The sequence below is a fragment of the Corylus avellana genome, chromosome 1 (genome assembly GCF_965113065.1).
Source record: "Corylus avellana chromosome 1, dhCorAvel1.hap1.2, whole genome shotgun sequence".
Classification (NCBI taxonomy): Eukaryota; Viridiplantae; Streptophyta; class Magnoliopsida; order Fagales; family Betulaceae; genus Corylus; species Corylus avellana.
The window spans coordinates 36739501-36760915 of record NC_142490.1 but is presented as its reverse complement, the minus strand read 5'-3'; the positions used below and the strand labels follow the sequence as shown (position 1 = coordinate 36760915).

General features: G+C 36.9%; 1 protein-coding gene, 3 long non-coding RNA genes and 1 pseudogene across 5 annotated transcripts; 1 reads left to right on the top strand and 4 right to left on the bottom strand.

The window, feature by feature from the left end:
- The first annotated feature begins 250 nt into the window (after nucleotides 1-250).
- On the top strand, nucleotides 251-2632 carry LOC132169025 (uncharacterized; annotated as a pseudogene).
- A 1122-nt stretch (nucleotides 2633-3754) lies between these two features.
- On the bottom strand, nucleotides 3755-4625 carry LOC132172033 (germin-like protein subfamily 1 member 13). Of its 2 annotated transcripts, none has more exons than XM_059583458.2 (2): nucleotides 4499-4625; nucleotides 3755-4290 (listed from the first exon to the last, which is right to left on the bottom strand). In XM_059583458.2, exons 1-2 carry the CDS (start codon nucleotides 4623-4625, stop codon nucleotides 3755-3757), a joined length of 663 nt encoding a protein of 220 aa, XP_059439441.1. The 2 variants fall into 2 exon arrangements, with proteins under 2 accessions (XP_059439441.1, XP_088372552.1); XM_088516426.1 differs by having other exon boundaries at nucleotides 3755-4316; nucleotides 4507-4622.
- A 2775-nt stretch (nucleotides 4626-7400) lies between these two features.
- Nucleotides 7401-8401, bottom strand: LOC132168689 (uncharacterized). The gene is made up of 4 exons (XR_009438912.2): nucleotides 8342-8401; nucleotides 8181-8249; nucleotides 7515-7583; nucleotides 7401-7427 (listed from the first exon to the last, which is right to left on the bottom strand). It is a non-coding gene; the product is annotated as an uncharacterized LOC132168689 (long non-coding RNA).
- A 1143-nt stretch (nucleotides 8402-9544) lies between these two features.
- LOC132164936 (uncharacterized) lies at nucleotides 9545-17855 on the bottom strand. The gene is made up of 3 exons (XR_015912095.1): nucleotides 17581-17855; nucleotides 10113-10205; nucleotides 9545-10012 (listed from the first exon to the last, which is right to left on the bottom strand). It is a non-coding gene; the product is annotated as an uncharacterized LOC132164936 (long non-coding RNA).
- A 2100-nt stretch (nucleotides 17856-19955) lies between these two features.
- Nucleotides 19956-20395, bottom strand: LOC148589785 (uncharacterized). The gene is made up of 3 exons (XR_015910811.1): nucleotides 20290-20395; nucleotides 20132-20188; nucleotides 19956-20025 (listed from the first exon to the last, which is right to left on the bottom strand). It is a non-coding gene; the product is annotated as an uncharacterized LOC148589785 (long non-coding RNA).
- Nucleotides 20396-21415: the final 1020 nt, after the last annotated feature.

The following is a 21415-nucleotide window of genomic DNA, read 5'->3' as shown; positions in this document are numbered from 1 at the left end:
ACAATCTCAGGTTTGTTCTTTTTATAAATTCATTTTAGGCTAATAGCTATCGGAATATGCTAATAATTTTATTATAATATCATTAGAGACTTAGAGTATGTTTCATTAGACATGAATTGTTTAGTATGAGAATTAAAACTAATAGATAAATAATTTTCCAGGTTTCTGAAAATTCTTAGATTACATTATGAGCAAGCCAAAAACAATTGATGCATTTTTTAAGAAAAAAGATGCTGATTCAAATACTAGAATGTCTTCATCGACATCAAATCCTCAAACTTTAGCTCCTGAGCAACGCCCTTCTAAGATGCCAAGAATTGAATCTCAAATAGTTGAGTCATTTGACATTTCTACTCTACAACATGATCCCGGGTTACGTCCTCAAATATGGGAATATCCTGTTAATCAACAGGATGAAATTAGATGTGCTTATCTTAAAGTCGGTCCGAATAGGTTCATTCCTTCTAGTAGTTCTGGATATCCGTTTTCGGGAACTGAAAAAAACCGCCGAAGATTTCAATCATCTTGGTTTAAGATGTTTGATTGGTTAGAATATTCTGAGAACAAAGATGCTGCTTATTGTTTACCCTGCTTTCTTTTTGCTAAAAAGCCAACGGGACGGTTTGGAGGTAGTGCATTTACTATTGAAGGATTTCGCAATTGGAAGAAAGTTAATGATGGCACACATTGTTCTTTTTTGGTCCACATGGGAAATGGGCCATGCTCACCTCATAATAATGCTGTTAAGTGTTGTGACAATTTGAAGAATCAATCTCAACATATTGATAAGGTGATAGATAAGCAAACTTCGGAAGAAAAATTGAACAATCGATTGCGATTGAAGACTTCAATCGAATCTATTCGGTATTTAGCATATCAAGGATGTCCTTATAGAGGTCACGATGAAGGTCTCGATTCTAAAAATCGCGGCAATTTTCTTGAGTTGATAAAACTTGTGTCCAATTTCAACGATGATGTTGCTAAGGTTGTTTTAGAAAATGCTCCACAAAATGCAAAATATACTTCACCTCAAGTCCAAAAAGATATTTTACATGTCTTGGCAAAAAGAGTGCGAGATGCAATTCGTGAAGAAATTGGTGATTCAAAATTTTGCATTATTGTTGATGAGGCACGAGATGAGTCTAAGAGAGAACAAATGGCTATTGTTTTGAGATTTGTTAACAAAGATGGTTTTATACAAGAACGCTTCTTTGATATTGTCCAAGTTAAAGATACATCTGCATTGACTTTAAAGGATAAAATATCTGATGTTCTTTCTCAAAATTGTCTTGATATTCAAAGTATTCGTGGACAAGGGTATGATGGTGCTAGCAATATGCGTGGTGAATGGAAAGGATTGCAAGCATTATTTCTTAATGAATGTTCTTGTGCATACTATGTTCATTGTTTTGCACATCGATTACAATTAGCATTAGTTGCTGCATCTTGAGAGGTAACGGTTGTTCATGATTTCTTCTCAAATTTGAATTTCATTATTAATGTGGTTAGTTCTTCATGTAAACGTCATCGTGATTTGCAAGATGCTCAAGAAGCAGATATCGCATATTTGATAGCTATTGAGGAACTTGAAACTGGAAAAGGAGCTAACCAAATTGGCACTTTGAAACGAGCTGGTGATTCTCGTTGGGGTTCTCATTTTTATTCTATTTGTAGCCTACTAAGGCTGTTTAATCCTGCTTGTTCAGTGCTTGAGAAGATTATAAAAGAAGGATCCACTTATTCTCAACGTGGGGATGCTGAAGTTGCTTATGAAATGATTACATCATTCAGATTTATATTCATTTTACATTTGATGAGGGAAATCATGGGTACCACTGATTGTCTTTGTCAACATTTGCAACAAAAATCTCAAGACATCTTGAATGCTATGCAATTAGTTTCTAATACAAAAGTACTCCTCCAAAAATTGAGAAATGAAGATTGGGATAATTTTCTTGAGAAAGTAGTCTCTTTCTCTAAGAAATTTGAAATAGACATTCCAGATTTTGGTGCTCGTTATGTTAAAGGCCGAGGTCGTCTTCCACGGGATCACATTACGGTGAAACATTATTATCATTTTGATGTATTCAATGCTGCTATAGACTATCAATTGCAAGAGCTTGATTGTAGATTTGGTGAAAGGGCAATGGAACTCTTGACACTTAGTTCAGCTTTGGATCCAAATGATGCTTATAAATCATTTAATATTGATGATATATGTAGTCTTGCAGAAAAGTACTATTCTCTTGATTTTTCTGAGCAGGAAAAAATTATTTTGAGATTTCAGTTGAAGCATTTTGAAGTTGATATGCTTAATCATCCGAAACTACAAAAATTGTCTTCCATTGCGGAATTATGTCGAGGATTGATAGAGGCAGGAAAATCAGAAACATATTATCTTATTGATAGATTGGTTCGTCTTGTTTTAACTCTTCCAGTGTCTACAGCAACTACCGAACGAGCATTTTCAGCAATGAAAATTGTTAAAACAAGACTTCGTAACAAAATGGAAGATGAGTTTCTTGGAGATAGTTTACTTATCTACATTGAAAGAGAAATTGCTAAAAGCTTCGATTCAGATTTGATACTTGAAGATTTTGTTTCTCTAAGACCTCGTAGAATGCAATTTTAGGCACTTTGTATTTTGTATTTTGCTTTACTTTTGTACTAGTGCCTATATGGTAACTGATATATGAATTTAGCATATATTTATGAAGTCACATAAATATGCTTTTTGTGATACATATATTGTGGTATAATTTCTTTTGATTGAATTTACCATATTATAATAAAAATATAATATATAAAGAGAACAAAAAAGAAATTATTTTATTATTTTATTGACGCCCCTGGTATACTGAATTCCTGGCTCCGCCACTGCATACGTTTATTTTCTCTATTCCGTTTTGTCTTTAATTCTTTATGTATTATCTTTTATTTCATGTACCAAAGCTATAGGCTAACACTAGTTTTGGATCGTGTGAATTTCAATTTTTTTTTTTTATTTTATTCTCTTATCGTTTTGTCTCTCACTATGATTATTTTCCTGTAGTGCTCAATCTCTTGCCGATATATGATGGTAAGTATATATGTACTACATAATACAGTGAGGAGTTGATTAGACCTTTTATTGTGTAGAATGGGTGTTTGTTCTCTTCTAATTTTGTGGCTGGTAAAAAAAACAAAAAAAAAACAAAAAAAAATCAGTTGAAAGAAAAAGAACGGGTGTTCGTTCTCTGCATTTAAGGCCCATAATTGACCTCATTTATGGCTCATGGTTGACTTTTATTTCATCTCGTAGTTGACTCTCATTTAAAGCTCATCGTTGCCCTCATTTTTCACCATTTTGTTGGCCTTCATTTTGGTATATTTTTATTTAATTAGGCATATCTCCGGTCACCGTTGCCGACCGCCTCCAGTCATCACCACCAGTGAGACTTTGGTTCAACCCTTTCTATTCTTTATTTTGGTGAAACTCTAAATTAACAAGAGAAGTATTTTAATTTTTGTTGTTTTGATCTATTTTGTTGGCAAGTCCCTTCTGTCTTGCATCCATATCTTTCTGTGTTTTACTTAGAGAGAGAGAGAGAGAGAGGTGCTCAACAAACATCAATATTATATTATACCTCAACTCCACATAGAGAGAGTTGCATAGGCAACCTTTTATTCTATTATCATTACGATGGAATGAGGCTAACATGGCTAAAAGATGGAAGGTCATAACAATTCCATAAGTTTCTTAGTTGTTGTTCCATTAGAACGTTTTCTGAAGATATTCAATAATCTTCGGCTCAAGTTGGAAGGCCTTGGCGAGAACATCAGGATTGATAGGAGGATTGGATCCGAAAACAGCGTCTGCTATCCTCATAACACTTGGATTTTGGCTGCTTAGACTAGCAAAGGCTACAGCATTGGTGTGCCCCACGTTGAACTGGAAGTGAATGAGACCAATTGGAAACACAAACACATCTCCCTTGTTTAGAACTTTGGAGAAAAGACGGTTTTCCGGGTTGGATGTGACAAAACCAACGTACAGAGTACCCTCTATGACTATTAGAATCTCAGAGGCACGAGGGTGAGTGTGGGGAGGGTTTACGCCATATGGTGCATAGTCAATGCGAGCTATGGATATCCCTAAAGTGTTGAGGCCTGGAATAAGGTCCACAGTCACAAGAGTAACATTCGACCCAAGTGGATTGGCCGTATTTCTAGGAATCTGAAGCCCTTGGAAGAAGAAATCATTGGCATTGGCAAGCTTAAAATTCTTGCAGAATTTTCCATTCACAAACACTGCAAGAAAGAAATCTTTGTCAGTACTAAAAGAAAAAGAAAAGTGACACATTCATAATAACAGTTTGTAAGATGCCATACAACTAACAGTCTTGCTTCTAAGCAAAATGTAATGAGCTTTAATACTTAACATGATCAGAACCATTATATATATATATGCAGAAGCTTGATAAATAAATAAGTAAAAACTATATATGTATACATATACCAGCAGACTTGGGATCATCAATTGCTACACAAATGTCTTGAAGAGGGCTGGGATCATAGGCAGAGACAAGGGAGGATGTGAGTGACAAGAGAGCCACAATTGCAAGGAAATGGACTCCTTTCATCATATCTAATATTTTGCTTTAATGGTGATGGGTGATAAATCTTGCATGGAAAACCTGTGTATTTATGGATAAAAGCTGTTGAACAGGGCAATGTTTGAGTCAAAGAAAACACAGCAAGTCTTCAGTGATTATGGATTAAATAAGAGAAAGTTGGAAGTTCTTCAACAACTACTGCATGCATAATTTTAAGCTCGTTAGGTTTCATCTTCTCATGCTTTTTCTCTTTGCTTAATGGATTCGTCTTATTCTTGACATGTGCTCATTTTTTGATTGGGCCACGTACGGCAGCACTTCATTATTGCCATAACATATTTGTAAAGGTGCCTTCGTCAATAAACAAAGAAATTAAGCACTCAAATCTTTTGCCTCATTGGATATGATCTTGCTTCAGCATAGCGTGTACAACAGAATTATAAGTCTATGTCTTAAGATATGTTAGGTAAATATTTATTGCGTTAAAAAATATTTATTGTATTAAGGTGTGATAATGGAAAACCAAAAACAAAAAAAAACAAGAAAGAAAGTATTTGCAAAGTTCATGTAATTCAACCTAATATAATGACTTGTGCATTAAGGCAACAAAGCCTTGAGAAGGAGTTTATAATCAGGATTTTGGATTTGGGGGGTCCGAAGATATATATAGTCTCTTTATGTGTGTGCACATTCGTGTTTATGTAAAATAAAAATACACAAGTTTTAAATTCAATTTCATATTAAATCATAGTGTATTTGTGTGTTTTTTAAAGTGATGTTTTGCTTCCAAATAGTAAGCGCGTTCGAGACGCATCCCAAGTCTAAGATTAAAAAGATTTGACATAATAGTAGACGTGTCATTTGAGGGTGAAAAATTAAACATTTGACAGGGCCACAATATAAGAAATAGTATTTCTATAGAATTTTTTTTAAAATAATATAAAAAATTCGAACCTATGTTGGTTCGCCGTGTCTATAATTAGATGAGTGTTAGGCTTATAAATATGATTAGGTTTTTCAAAATTTGAACTTATTTTATATCCAATCATATTTTAAAAGTTTTTTCTGTAAAATTTGTTTGTAAACCTAGCATTCCTCCAATAATTAATGTTAAAGTGCTTGAGATTTGTACTTAATGGATTTCATGGGGAAAAAAAAAAAAAAACAACAGGGTAAAACTTTGATTTTTTTTTTTTCACATAACTGCATATGAATTTCTGCTTAAAACAAAAACAAAAAGAAATTGGAAACCAAACAAGGCTTTAGTACGCTAGTGGAAATTACTGTAATTTCCTTCTAATCCAATCCAAATACACTCCCATTCCTTGTATCCAAACAGCCGTGTACGAATTTGAAATTTAGAATGCTTTGGATTAAAACAAATATGTGTATTCTTATACATATCGTTTACGACACGTTTTCTATCCAGAAATATGTTGTCCTTTTTATTTTATTTTTTCTTTGTTTGAAATTGCCCACATAATCATTATTTCCTTGCTGGCAAGCACCAAGAAAACGTAATCTATAAAGCAATTTCCTTCAAAAAAATTTGATCTTCTTGAGTTAATAATTTAAGTGTGGGGTCGAGCACCGTCCAATCAGAATCGAGATTACTGTTAATCCAAATCTGTGAAAAAATATGAGAGAGAGGGAGGAGTTGTACCAAAAGGTTGATAGATAGTTGTTGTAACTTTTTTTTCTCATTGATGGGAAACAAGAGTTGTTGATGACCAGTTAGGGAGATAGTGACCGTTAATCCTAATCTTAGGTTGTAATCGTTATCTAATTGAAACCGACATATACATCATCCCAAATAGGCAAATAGGATAATTCTTTGATTCCCTATTTAAGAAACTATAACAAAGTGTTCTCTTCTTCCTTGCTTTCATATTTTACATTTTTTTTGTTCCTTTTTTTTTTTTTGAATATATTTTACATAATTCGTTTTTTTTTTTTTTTTTTGCTTACTGTTTGTTTTGATTATGGGATTCTTCGTTCTAACAGGCCATTAGGAAAAATGTGCCGAAACTAGTCAAGACAGTTGAACGGATTTGAATTAGATTGAGATTCAATATAATTTGAGCAGCTAATGTGATAAAATATATATGAGCTACCTACTCGAACAAGTAAAACTCATATATCTTCTCTCATATTAACTATCCGAATTCATTCATTCATTTTACATATATTTTTAACATTATAAGTGTAAAATTGTTAAAATTTCACATGTACCTACAGATTCCATGAGATATAGTAAAACTAGAATGAACAGTAAAGTAGCAATAAATGCAAGAATATTTAATTTCATAATATATAGTAGACTACGGTAGAAGAGCAAATGCTAAGACCGACATGATGATTGGTTTAGGTAAGGCGGCCAGCCAAATTCGGGCACTTACAAAGAATTTAATAGCAAGTGCTTCTCACAAAATTTTTTAAGTCCTATCTAGAGAAGATTGATGGGTGTTTCTCGATTATGGTATTTTCACATATATTTAAGCGAATAAAATAATTAAGAATTGTCCATCTGGCATTATAATTACCAATGTCAATGCAGGAAAAAAACAAAAAACAAAAGTTCGTTGTCGTTGGCTGGTACTCTACAATGAGATAATTCATCTCCACCTCTGAAAGTAACAGAATATTATCATTAAAACTCATTGACAAGTTACCAACAAAAAAATAATAATAATAAAGCAGATAATAATAACACAAATTATTACCACCAACCTTTATCAGAAAGCTATTAACGAGAGAGGTGTTTTGCATGGATATGTTTCGATGCCATGCCATGCAGCTGTGAGCCTGTGAGGGTCCCATGTGAGACTGGTCCTGGAACAAGAAGGGTAATCAACAATAATTTAAGTAAATCCATGGAAAGCAAAAAGCTTGAAAAATCCTAATGATGATGTTAAGTACCATATCTTGCAAACTATCCTGCACATCAAAACAAGTCTGTGTAGTTTGTGGTCTGAAATGCAACTGCCCCTGCATGAAACAGAGTATCATTATTTATTAAACACATAGTAGCAAGGTTTTGATAATCAACAATACTAATAATCCAAGGATCCCCAAAATCTTTTGGGTATATCAAGGTATCCATAACACAAATGGCCCAGAGAAATGTGAATTGAACTCCTTTTATTTTTAGATGACTTCCTTGACATATCTATCAAGCCAACAAAAGCCCGCGAGGGTCAACTTCAATAATCGACTCATTTGGTTTATATCACGAGATTGGTTGTTCGGGTCCTCACTTAACTGATACACGGTTCTTGTGGGCAGAATCATGTATCCGCAGTTTACCCAACAATTGTTGCAACAGTTGGGTCACGATGTGGCTCTGCCTTTAAGGTGTTCTACATCATCAAAATATATCAGCCAACAAAACTATAACTTCTTCTTTTTAATGAGTAACGCAAATTATATTAAAAAAAACATAAGACGCCCTTGTGTACACATGCAGTATACAAGAAAGGCGCAACATGCCACCGACCCAACCGAAACAAAAGCCTTGTACAACATCGAAAACCCTTAATACTCAAAAGCCAACAAAACTACAACTAACATGATAGAACGCCATACCATCCCATGCAACCTTTGTTGAGTTAGGTAATGGCCATCATGGATAGGTGCAATTGAGTTCAGTTGTCCCTACAACAAAAAATAAGAGCCCAATTTAGGTATTGCATTTATAGACATAACAAAACAATATCCAAAAAATCAATTAGTCAAATATCGATTACCAGCCCTTGCATGTTATGTTGGTTGCTGTAATATTCATCGCGACTTGGAACTATTGAGTTGAATTGTCCCTATGAGAAGCAAAAGATGGGTAAAAGAAGTTATTGATAAACATAAAGGTTATGTTGTTGGAAATACTTATCTATGGTTCCTTCACTACAAGAATTTAGGTCTTTAGGGGCGACTTTGAGTCGACCCTAAAAGTCCTAAAGTGGACGCTGTTGACAACAGCGTCGACTTTTGGACCCTAAAGGTGTCGACGCTAATAGTCCGGCCCTAATGATCAAATGTGTGATTATCAGCGTCCACTTAAAGTCGACCCTAATGATAACTTTTAGTATCCACTTTATCGACCCTAAAAGTCACAATTTTTTGACCCTAAAGGTGATGTAAACGGAAACCATAGTCGACGCTAATGGTTAACCATTAGCGTCAACTTAAAGTGGACGCTAATGGTTAACCATTAGCGTCCACAAAATGGACCCTAATAGTCCTAAAAAAATAAAAAATAAAAATTCACTATCAACGTCCAAATCAAAGTGGACGCTGATAGTTAACCATTAGAGTCCACAAAGTGAACCCCAATGGTCCTAAAAAATTTTAAAAAAAAATTAACTATCAGCGTCCACTTAAAGTCGACCCTAATGATAACTTTTAGCGTCCACTGTATCGACCCTAAAAGTCAAAATTTTTTTACCCTAAAGGTGATGTAAACAGAAGCCATAGTCGACGGTAATGGTTAACAATTAGCGTCCACTCAAAGTGGACGCTGATAGTTAACCATTAGCGTCCACAAAGTGGACCCTAATGGTCCTAAAAAAAATTTTTAAAAAAAATAATCTGCGATCGATCGCACAATCGTGTGTGATCGATCGCAGTACCAGAAGGTTTTTGAGATTTTGCGATCGATCGCACGTGGAGTGCCATCAATCGCAGTACCAGAAGGTGTTTGACATTTTGCGATCTATCGCACGTGGAGTGCGATCGATCGCAGTACCAGTGGGCTTTCAATAATTTGCGATCGATCGCACTCCAAGCAAACCCAGGGAACCAAATTACTTACATATGCATAAATGTGATTACATAATGAATTATTATTTTTGATAAATACCTTATAGAGCAGGGAGAAATATAGAACAAGGACTCTGAGATTAGTGTCACATGTAACTCAAAATGCAAGATATCTAATGCAGTGACCCAAAACAAAATGAAATGTGACAAGCATGTTGGACCTATAGACAGAGTCAAAATGCTTATACATGATGATGTGTCTAACACACAAATTTATGATGTTTTAGGGCTGCCCTTACAAGGGATAAGAAGAGATGGTGGTGCAAATTGGAAAGATTGAACCATTTTCAGTTTATATTCCTCCTCTTTTTTCTTTTTCTTTTTAATTTCTCTTATTCAGTAAGCTCCTGGACCCAGAGAATAAAAACTTTAAAGATAAAAATGATACAAGAAGATCTTAACACGAAGTTGAGAAACTATGGATAGTATTAGTCACCAATAGGATAACCCAAGCTGCAACAATTACCACATTGCTAACTCTGATGAGATTTTACAAGTACAAACCTTGATAAAGAACTGGTCAACCCTAATAAGGTCAGAGTGGTTCCAATGTCAGCATCATGTATCTTCATTTCCTCCTTGAGAGCAATATCCCTCAACCTCTGCTCTAAAAACAGGTAAACTTAGTCTTCATGACAGTGATAAAGATCGTAGATTATAGAAATCATATAAGTAATCCAGCGATTGGTATTAAATACATACCTTAAGCCATGCAGAAACAGAGCATGTAAATGCCCTCAAAGTAGGAGGAAATCTCACTGATGTCTCAACTTTATTGATTAATATTTCTACCAGCTGTAAGCATGTCGCAGCATACATAAATTGATTGAGAATGGAGTCAGTAACTGGTTCAACTTGACAGAAGCCAGAGATAGAATGGAGTCGCGATGGCAACCAGCAGAATCAGTGGCAGCCAAAGGGTCCAAAATATTTAAGATACATTTTCTTGAGTCGAGTATTTTCCTAAGGTGTCCTAAGAATAAGAATACTGACAGCAACTTCTCTTCACCTAACATACCATCCATTTTTTTTTCAAAAAGGTTTTAAGAGTATACATGAATATAAGAGATATTTCACTTATTAGCGATTTGATAATTAATACAAAATCCTAACGATAAGAACAACATTAAATTGCAATTTCAAAACCTTTGTACAGTTTGGAAGAAAGTGAAGTTCAAAAAAAAAAAAAAAAAAAATTGAAGAGCAAAGCATATATACAAGCGACTTGATGACAGTTGCTGCTAGCTGTAAGCAATCAAAAAAAGACACCTGGAGATCTGTACAGTTAAGGAGATGACTTGTCCTATAATTGAGCTACATGAGCTGTCCTCAGCAGAACAACAGCTCTACATACATCGCAACTGTGTGACAAAGTCAAAAAGCCTACAAATTATGAATGTGTAAAGATATATATATGTACACACACGAAAACTGGTTATCTTTATCTTGAGAGCTAGCTTTTGTTGAATTAGAAATACAAGAAGAAAAAAGCCAACCGGGAGATCTAGCTTGTTTTTGGCAACAGAAAGTCTAAATTTAGCAAACAATTCCAACCACAATAACCTCTTTCATCCAATCAAAACCAACTTTTTTCCCAAACCTTAAAGACCATGCCAAACAAGACAACATATGCATTAAAGCCAATGACCTCAACATGATCACCATTTGGGTGTACGTTTGTCGTCACCATAAACAATCTTAATTATAAAATGCATATATATATGCCTCTTGAATGAATTTAAACCGTTGAAAAAATTACAATATGCTTGATCTTATTAACAAGACTAACTAAAAATTAATATCATGTTCATCTTTATTATAATAATTAGTTGCATAAGCCATGGATTTTGGAGTTTTTAAATGGGGATGTTAAAATAAAATATAGAATACTAGAGAATATAGGGATAAACTGAATATTGTATTTCTGTGTGTTTAGAACTGTATACAATGAGGCCTATTTATAGTTGAATAAGGCCAGATAAAATAGGAATTACAATCAAGGAATTAATGTACAATATTACAGAATAATATCAATGTATATACAGGGAAAATATATCAAATCAGCAATTATGGTGATTGACAGCAATTATGGTGATTATCAGCAATTATGGTGATTATCAGAATATAATCAGAATATATTCTGATTATATTCTAACATCCCCCCTCAAACTCAAGGTGGTAATGTAGATGCCAACTTGAGTTTGGAAACAAGATCACGGAACCGTCCAGGTGGATGTGCTTTGGTGAACACATCGGCCAACTGATCAGCGGAAGCAATGGGACAGAGACGGAGGGTCCCCTGCAAAAGATGATGGCGCACAAAATGACAGTCGATCTCAATGTGTTTAGTACGTTCATGAAATACATCATTATGCGCAATTTGAATCGCACTTCGATTGTCACAAAAGATAGGAGAACTAGAGGTCTGAGAAACACCCATGTCATGTAAAAGCCAACGAAGCCAGAGAAGCTCGGAAGTGGTGTCAGCAAGAGCACGATACTCAGCTTCGGTGCTAGAGCGTGCAACAACTGATTGTTTCTTACTACGCCAAGAGATGAGAGAATCACCAAGTAAGAAACAATAACCCGTGGTGGAACGACGATCAGTGAGATCACCTGCCCAATCAGCATCTGAATATACATGTAAGTCTAATGATGAGTGAGAAGAGAAATGCAAACCATGAAACAAGGTGCCCTTCACATAGCGAAGGATGCGAAGAACAGCCGCATAATGAACCGAGCGTGGTGCTGTCATAAACTGACTAACAAGGTGGACTGCATAGGCAAGATCTGGTCGTGTCACAGTAAGATAGATGAGACTGCCAACTAACTGTCGATAGAGAGTGACATCAGAAAGTAGCTCACCATCAGTGGCACGGAGTTTGACATTTGTCTCTAGAGGGCTATCAACAATTTTGCAATCAGTAAGGCCAGCTCGTGAGAGGAGATCTGAAGCATACTTGGCTTGAGAGAGATAGTAACCTTTTGGATCAGAAGACACTTCCAATCCAAGAAAGTAGCTGAGAAAACCCAAATCCTTTATCTCAAATTGTTGGCTCAAAAACTGTTGAAGATTACGAATACCAACAGTATCATCTCCAGTAATAATCATATCATCAACATATAGTAAGAGAAGAATGAGACCAGCATCAGATCGCCGGATAAAAAGAGCAGAGTCATAGGGGCTAGAAACAAACCCAATCTGCGCAATAGTGGAGCTGAATTTGGCAAACCAAGCCCGTGGAGCCTGTTTCAAACCGTACAACGCCCGGCGAAGTCGGCAAACCTTGTGTGGCGGATGATCGTACCCAGGAGGAGGCTGCATATAAACTTCTTCACTAAGATCACCATTGAGAAATGCGTTTTTCACATCCATTTGAAAAAGATCCCAATGACGCACAGAAGCCACAGCAAGGAGTGATCGAACAGAAGTAAGGCGAGCCACTGGTGCAAAAGTCTCCTCATAATCAATACCATACTCCTGATTGAACCCCTTTGCCACGAGACGTGCCTTGTATCGCTCAATAGACCCATCAGATTTTGTCTTAATCTTGTAAACCCACTTGCACCCTACCGCAGTTTTGCCTAAAGGTAAATCAACTAAGTCCCAAGTATGGGTTTTGGAAAGGGCATTAAGTTCTTCAGACATAGCATTCTGCCAAAGAGGGTTAGCATGAGCCTCACGGAAGGAGTGAGGTTCATGGAGAGTAGCAAGAGCAGAATAACAGTGATAATCATGAAGATGGGAAGGAAGAGATGTTACCCGAGTAGAACGACGAGGGATAGAGGGAGCGGGCTCAAGAGTAGATGGATCAACAGGCAGGGCAGTGTCATTGGGGTCGACCGTCGGAATGTCGTCTGAAGAGCTTGTCATCCCTGCATCAAGATCAGTAATGTCGGGGAGCAAATCAAGTGAGACATTAGTGAAGATAGGAGAAGAACTAGAGGGACGAGTAGGAAAAGACTCCATATCACTAAATAGCCTATGTTCCCAAAAAGTGACGTGCCGCGAGATGCGGAGCCGTTTGGAAATAGGATCATAACAACGATAGCCTTTGTGTTCAATGCCATACCCAAGAAAACAACATAGACGAGAACGAGGTTCTAATTTTGTTCGTTCATGGGATGGAAGTAGCACGAAACAGACACAACCAAAGAGGCGGAGAGATTGGTAATTAGGAGGAGATCCATACAAAAGTTCATAGGGGGACCTATTTAAGGTAGTGGGAGACGGGACCCTATTAATGGTATAAACAGCGGTAAGAGCGGCTTCTCCCCAAAAGTGTTCAGGGATAGAAGCAGATAGGAGCAAAGCCCTAACAGTGTCTAAGATGTGCCTGTGTTTACGTTCAGCACGACCATTTTGTTGAGAAGTATTTGGGCATGAGCAATGGGGAAGAGTGCCATTTTGTTTGAGGGTAGTAAGGAAGGTAGATTCACGATATTCCATAGCATTATCAGAACGAAAAATTTTTATGTTGCGAGAAAATTGGGTTTGAATCATCCGTTAAAATTCAAAGTAAATTTTCGGAAGTTCAGATCGATTTTGTAAAAGATAAAGCTATGTGTATCGAGAAAAATCATCCAAAAAAAATGACAAAATAGCGGGATCCACCTATGGTGGGAATAGGCGCAGGGCCCCATACATCAGAATGCACCAAATCAAAAGGAGCAGAAGAAACAGATGCACTATTATTAAAAGGTAAAGCACTTTGTTTTCCAAGTTGACATGCAACACAATCAAATGACTCAGACTCAACAGACCCTAATTGACCACTTGTAGCTAAAGAACGAATACGAGAAATAGATGCATGCCCTAAACGAGAGTGCCATAAACTGAGGGTGGTAGAGGGAGACCGAGATGGAGTGGCAGCTGATACAGCAGGAGGAAGATGGAGTGATGAAAGCTCAAACAGACGTCCAATCTTACGGGCGGTCCCAATTAGCTGTCCCGTCTGTGGATCCTGCACATCACAACCTCGGTTAGAAAAATGTAGTTCTAAGCCAAGTTCACAAAGTTGGCCAACAGATAAAAAATTTAACGAGAGATTAGGCACTAAGTATGTATCAGACATAGATAGTTGATGAGTTGAAACAGACCCGATGTGACTGACAGCAAGATGGGAACCATTAGCAGTGTAAATGGTGGTAGGCCTAGGTAACACAGATTTTGCAGAAAATATGGAAGAATTCGGTGTCATGTGATTACAACAAGCAGAATCAATATACCAAGAGGAATTACCTGGTGTGGTGGACATGGCGGTATTAAGATTGGACTTAGATAAAACCTGATGAATGAGAGCTTCGATTTCTGCAGGAGAAAGAGTACTGGGTTGGGGTGCAATATCGGTGTAAGACATATCTGATGTATCAGTATGAGTGACCGCAGCAGCCTTATGACTAGGAGCTCGATGATTCCCACGAGAAAGTCTTTTCCTGCATTCACTATATCTATGGCCAAACTTCTGACAATAGTGGCACTGGATGTTCCGATTGGATGAGGAAGACCCGGCAGGAATAGAAGTGGGAGCACGCGCATTGCGAGATGCAGTAGCCATAACCATCTCAGAGGTGTGTAACTTCATAGTAGAGAATCGAGTCTCTTCTGAAACAAGTTCACTAAGAGCACTCTCCAAAGATGGCAGTGGTGAGCGGTGAAAAAGAGAAGCTCGAGTATGCTCAAACTCATCTCGAATTGCCGCAAGAAACTCAGCTAGGCGCATGCTATCGCGAAAAGCGATGTACTCAGAGGCATCAACCTTATCCCTCCACTTTGGCTCACATAATGATAATTGATTCCAAAGACAAGTCATTTGTGAATAAAAATCAGTAATACTCTGACCTGGTTCCTGGCGCATGTGATGAAGCTTGGTCACAATTTGAAACCGCTGAGCAAGATCAGTAGTGCTGTAGCGCTGAGCTAACATATCCCAAACATCTTTGGCATTGTCAAGATTGCCAAATGTCATGCTGATGGAGACAACACAAGTGTTGGAGAACCAAGAAATGATCCTGTAATGGATACTTTTCCATGTACGAAGGCGGGTTGAGAAAGCTGCAGCAGGTTCCTCTTTTCTAGCAAGAGGCTTAGGTTCTTCACCAGAAACATACTCCCAAAGACAATGTCCTTTGAGCCACCTACTCATATTTTGTGACCAAGCCGGGTAATTGGAGCCATCAAGAATAGTAGGGATAGGTTGGGTAATATCTTTGGTGTTTGGGAGAGTGGTAGGAGGCACTGCCATTTTTTTTTTTTTTTTTTTGGGATATAATCCGGTGTGGTTGGGTGTAGGGTAGGTTCTGTGAGCCTGGTGCGAGAATTAATCTGGTGTGGTCGAGTGTATGATAGGGGATATAAGCTTGTTTTTAAGGGTTAGGATCTGGTGTGGCTGAGTCTATAGTAAGGAGTATAGGCTTGGTTCAAGAGGGCTGAAATCTAGTGTGGCTAGGTGTACTGTAGGTGTGTGAGCTCAAAAGGTAGAAATAATCTAGTGTGGCAGGTGTAGTGTAAAAGAAATGAGCTCAACAAGACAACTTACAAGGTGGCGGCGCGTGGCGGCTCCGGGTGGCGCGTGCTTCAGTTGGTTCGACAGATCGGCAGCCTCCGATCACGAATCTATGATTCGTTTTTGAAAAACGGCTGACAGGGCTGCGCGTGGTGGCCGGAAACAAAACTTGGTGGTGGTTCAAAATTCCACAGAGACTTCAGGCGGCGCGTGGAAGATCCTGGTGGCGCGTTCTTTCTGCAGGTCAGTAGATCGGCAGCCTCCGATCTGGATTCTGGCGGAATTTTTAGAAAACGGCTGACTGGGGCGGCGCGTGGTGGCCGGAGGCGGCGCGTGAGGCGCGTGAATAGTGACACAGAGACTTCAGGCGGCGCGTGAGAGCGCGTTGAATTTCAGAACGTTGATCTGATAACTCCACAGGACAGATCGGACCTTTTTGAGCCTGTTGGTACAATAATTATACCAAAACAAGATCGAAAAAGCCTTTGAACGGACTGACTTCCTACTTCTCTAGACAAGGCCAAAACTTGGCTCTGATACCATGTTAAAATAAAATATAGAATACTAGAGAATATAGGGATAAACTGAATATTGTATTTCTGTGTGTTTAGAACTGTATACAATGAGGCCTATTTATAGTTGAATAAGGCCAGATAAAATAGGAATTACAATCAAGGAATTAATGTACAATATTACAGAATAATATCAATGTATATACAGGGAAAATATATCAAATCAGCAATTATGGTGATTAGCAGCAATTATGGTGATTATCAGAATATAATCAGAATATATTCTGATTATATTCTAACAGGGGAGAAGAATTTTATGCCGCCTGCCAAAAAAGAAGCATAAACACGTACTGATTAATGAGGTTGGGGGTGATTTTCAAGGGCACGCTTTGGGTTGAATCAAGGAGACAGGACCACTGCTGGGGCTCACAAGTTTTAAGAGAATGTCTCTGGCATTGGTTAGCTAACAAATAATTACGTAATAAAAAACCATAAAGATGAACAAGAAAGTGAGATTTAACTGCATAGATCACATAATTAAGCAATTATATAATAACAAAGTGAGAATCACTTTCTTGCCCTTCATCTTAATCACAAGTGTTATAATTGCTAAGCCTTTCTGCGCATAAAGGGTCATGATGAATAACTCAAATATGCCCACCCTTATAATGTGATCACTTCCACTACAATCATGCATCATCCCAGGCTCAAAGAACAAAACATAATAATACTGGAAGCAGCAAAACTACTACTGAAAATGGCGCAGTCAAACAACTCTCTTTGGGTGGTGGGTCTCATGCAAGATCAAGTCCACTCCCACCTTTCCAATTCAGATGCATAATAAAGATTGGAACCCCGTTTTTCTAGCAGTGAATATTCAACAATAATTCGACACCAAATGCTTAAATAAACATTTCCCAAAGATTTCAAAAAAATACAGAACTTCCAGAATCGCTTTGAACTTCCAGGACTTCCACAAGACTTACAGAATCTCTTACCACGAGAACGCGAACAGCAACTAGTCCTTGAATCTCTTAACAATGAAACCATAGAGGCATCTTAAATACTCAGCTCAAGAAAATATACTCAACTCAATTGATAAATCAAACTACTAGAAAGTATATTAACAAGAAACCAAATCAGGGTTCATACCGGAGAGAGGTACGCCGGAGAGATAGCTACCGAAGAGAGTTGAGTGCGCCGGAGAGTGATAGGAGGGCCGGAGAGAGAGCTGCCGGAGAGAGAAACGTGCGCTGAGTGAGAGAGATCGAGAGAGAGAGAGAGTGATGAAGGGGGTGGGACTTTGGGGTTAGGGATTTGGATCAAACAAATATGGTCTGAACTTTTCAGAAAACATAAAAAATGGTCTGAAAATTTCAGAATATTAGCGCCAATTTCAGATATCCCGCCACTGGATGGCGCTTATTTTTCGCACTCAATAGGGGCGACCTTAGTCGCCCCTAATGAGCCTCAAAAATTTTTTTTTAAAAAAAAAATTATACTTATAATTTTTAATTTTTATTTATTTTATTTATTTTTGTTTTTCTTTATTTTCTCCTGTAATATGTTTTTATTATTATAATATTAACTAATAATTTCCGTTTAATAAATTTTTATGATAAAGATCATTAAGTTGATATTTATCTTATAATTAATTCTAAGATCAATACAAAATCCAAAGATAATATAAGATCAATATAACTAATGCACTAAGATAATATAAAAAGCTTATAGTTCAATTGAATGTTCGGTTGAACCTTCAATTGTATTCAGTTTGATCGATCAATTGATCTTATCACTATCAATCTAATTAATTCATTAGGATCAATCAGATGTTTGATCGATCAATTGATTCTATTACGATCAATCGAACTAATTCACTGTGATCGATCGGATTTTTGGTCGAATGTTTGATCCTATCATGATTAATCGAACTAATTCACTATGATAGATTAGGTGTTTGATCGATCAATTGATCCTATCACAATAAATCGAACTAATTCACTAGGATCGATCGGATGGTCGATCAAACATTTGATCTTATCACGATCAATTGAACTAATTCATTAGGATCGATCGGATGTTTGATCGATCATTTAATCCTATCACGATCAATCGAATTAATTCAACTTCATTTTCAATTGTTTCAATCTTTTTATTTGTCTTTAGTTTTGTTTCAATATATTCATCATATCATATATATACACTATTAGATATGTAAAATTTAATATGAATTATGAAATGGGAATTAAGAATTAAGTTTTCATTCGGGGAATTAAATCCCATTTGGTTAGGAATCATTTGGGGAATCCACTTAAAACTGAAGTCTTCAAATTAGTCCGAATGAAAACTTTATCCTCAAAATGAAACTCCTAACCAAATGGCAAGTATATACAAATTAAAATCTTTCTTTAGGAGGATGGAATTGAAATAGAAGAATTTTTCCTTTTTTTTTTAAAAAAAAAAAACATATATATATATATATATATATATTGAAACAACTGTACATATGGAATATTAAGTGAAAGGGAGAGCTTTACTTTTATGGTTAAAATTTTATTTTGTTATATTTAACGATGCATATTGTGTCACTTTATTTGAAAATTTTAAACAATGCAGTGATATATACACAATTTTAGTGGATGCTATTGGGCATCAAAATTTTATTTTATTTTTATTTTTATTTTTATTTTCCTACCTACTCTTTAGAGTCGACCCTAATACTTAGGCATTGAAAATCGACCCTAATGATCACTCTTCAGCGTCCACTTTTAGTGGACGCTATTGGTGATTAATATTATTTTTTTTTTATTTTTTTTAATTCCTCCACACACTCTTTAGGGTCGACTTTGTCAACCCTAATACTTAGGCATTAGGGTCGACTTTGAAAGTCGATCCTAATGATCACTCTTCAGCGTCCACTTTTAATGGACGCTATTGGTGATTAATATTAATTTTTTTTTTTTTTTTTAATTTCTCCACACACTCTTTAGGGTCGACTTTGTCGACCCTAATACTTAGGCATTAGGGTCGACTTTGAAAGTCGACCCTAATGATCGTTTTCCCGCCTCTTGAATATTTCCCGCGAGTATATTAGGGTCGAGTTATTAGCATCCACTATAGAGTGGACGCTATTATTCATCTTTTGGGTCGGCTATTAGCGTCCACTTGGATGTGGACGCTAATACTTAACTATTAGGGGCGACTTTACTTTCAAAAGTCGCCCCTAATGAGTCAGTTTCTTGTAGTGCTTGATGGAACTCCATACTATTATGGTAATATTAAGGTAAATAAATAAACCAATAAACAAATAAAAGTAGGATCTTACCATTCCCTGCACGACTTGTTGAGTGCCAAAATAGCCATCGAAGGCAGCCCTTGGGTTCAGTTGTTCCTAGAATAAATATATGGAAACAACGAAAAAACTCTAATGCTAAGTGACAGTCGTCATAGTCAAATGAGTAGTGTTGAAAACAGGAATGTCTTCCTGTTGCATGCATAATGGTAGCTATTTAAACCACATCATACCATGTCTTGCATGCTCTCTTGCGATTCATACGACATATCAAGCACGTGTGCTCGTAAATTCGTGTGTCCCTACAACAAGTACGGAACCCACATCAAGATGTCCCTTTAAAATATAATACCAGAACCTGCATTTCTTTAGATAAAATGAGCTAGTCTAAACAATGACATTACGAACCACTGGTTGCCAGTTGTCATGGGTTCCAATTGATATGACCTCTGGCTCTGAATGTACCTAAAATTACAAACAAGACCTGCTCAAATAAAAAATACATTTACAAAAATTCATTATAAAGTTTCAAGATTAAGTTAATAACCACCAAAAACTTAACTAACCTGTCGTTTTTTGGATGCACTGTTTTTTTTATTTGTCTTGCTAGAGCTGCTAGTTTGGTTCACTTCTTCAACTCCTTGAGGACCACGAATTGATGGTGAGCTTGGTTCTATTAAACTCTGAATTGAGTTATTTACACACTCACACTTTCTCAAAGCTTCTTCGAGTGCCTTCAACGCAATATTGTAATTCGCTGGGGATAAAGATGCTTCATCACCCAACTTAAAGGCCCGTTGACATAAATCATTGTAGCGTTGAACCCTACACTCAACAACAACTGAAACTTCCCTTGTTGTTTGTCTACTCTTTGCATCCTTTGTCCAACGTTTCAATACATACTGAGATGGAATGCTGTGTACACCAGACATTTGCAGAACAATCATTACATGCCCCTATAAAGGAAACCACTGAATTCAAATAAACGGCACAAGCAAGATATATCTGACGTTGTTTCATTCCACACCACAATAAAATCTTGATTCTCTTCAAAATCTTGAACCCTAAAAGTTTTGGTTGCTCCATCTTCACTTTCTTTTCTTGGATGACAAGCAACTACTCCCAAAACCTCATTCTGGAATTTCCTGAATATCGGATGTGTGTACAAAGTTGCACATTCTAACCCAGAAAACCGCCTGATCAAATACAATTTCAGATGGTGAAGATAGGCCATCGGAATCTTCGACGGAAAACAGATTTCCTTTGAATATTCATGGCTGCCCTTCCAACACCCTTACTTTATCCCACTCCTTCTCAAATTCCACCAAAAACAAGTTCTCTCCCATCGCCTTAAAAGTAAGGTGTCCCGTTGGATGCCATCCCTTGATCAACTGGCGTCTGATCATCTCTTTTCCCACATAGCGATCTGTCAGCAATTTCCCTATCAGGCAGACTTTTCCACGTGATACTACATTCTCCACCGACCGTGGTTGGATCGCCATCTCCATTGCTTCACCCTCATCAAGAGACAACTTCCCCCATAACTTCACCAGATCCTCCACCATGACACACACCAATCACCAGATAGCAGAAAATACGGTTGCAATATGCCTCCACAGTCTTCAAGAGACTTGGAAAAAGTTTCCTTCTCCTCTAGGGTTTGAGTCTAGAGGAAAAATTTTGTTTTTGTTC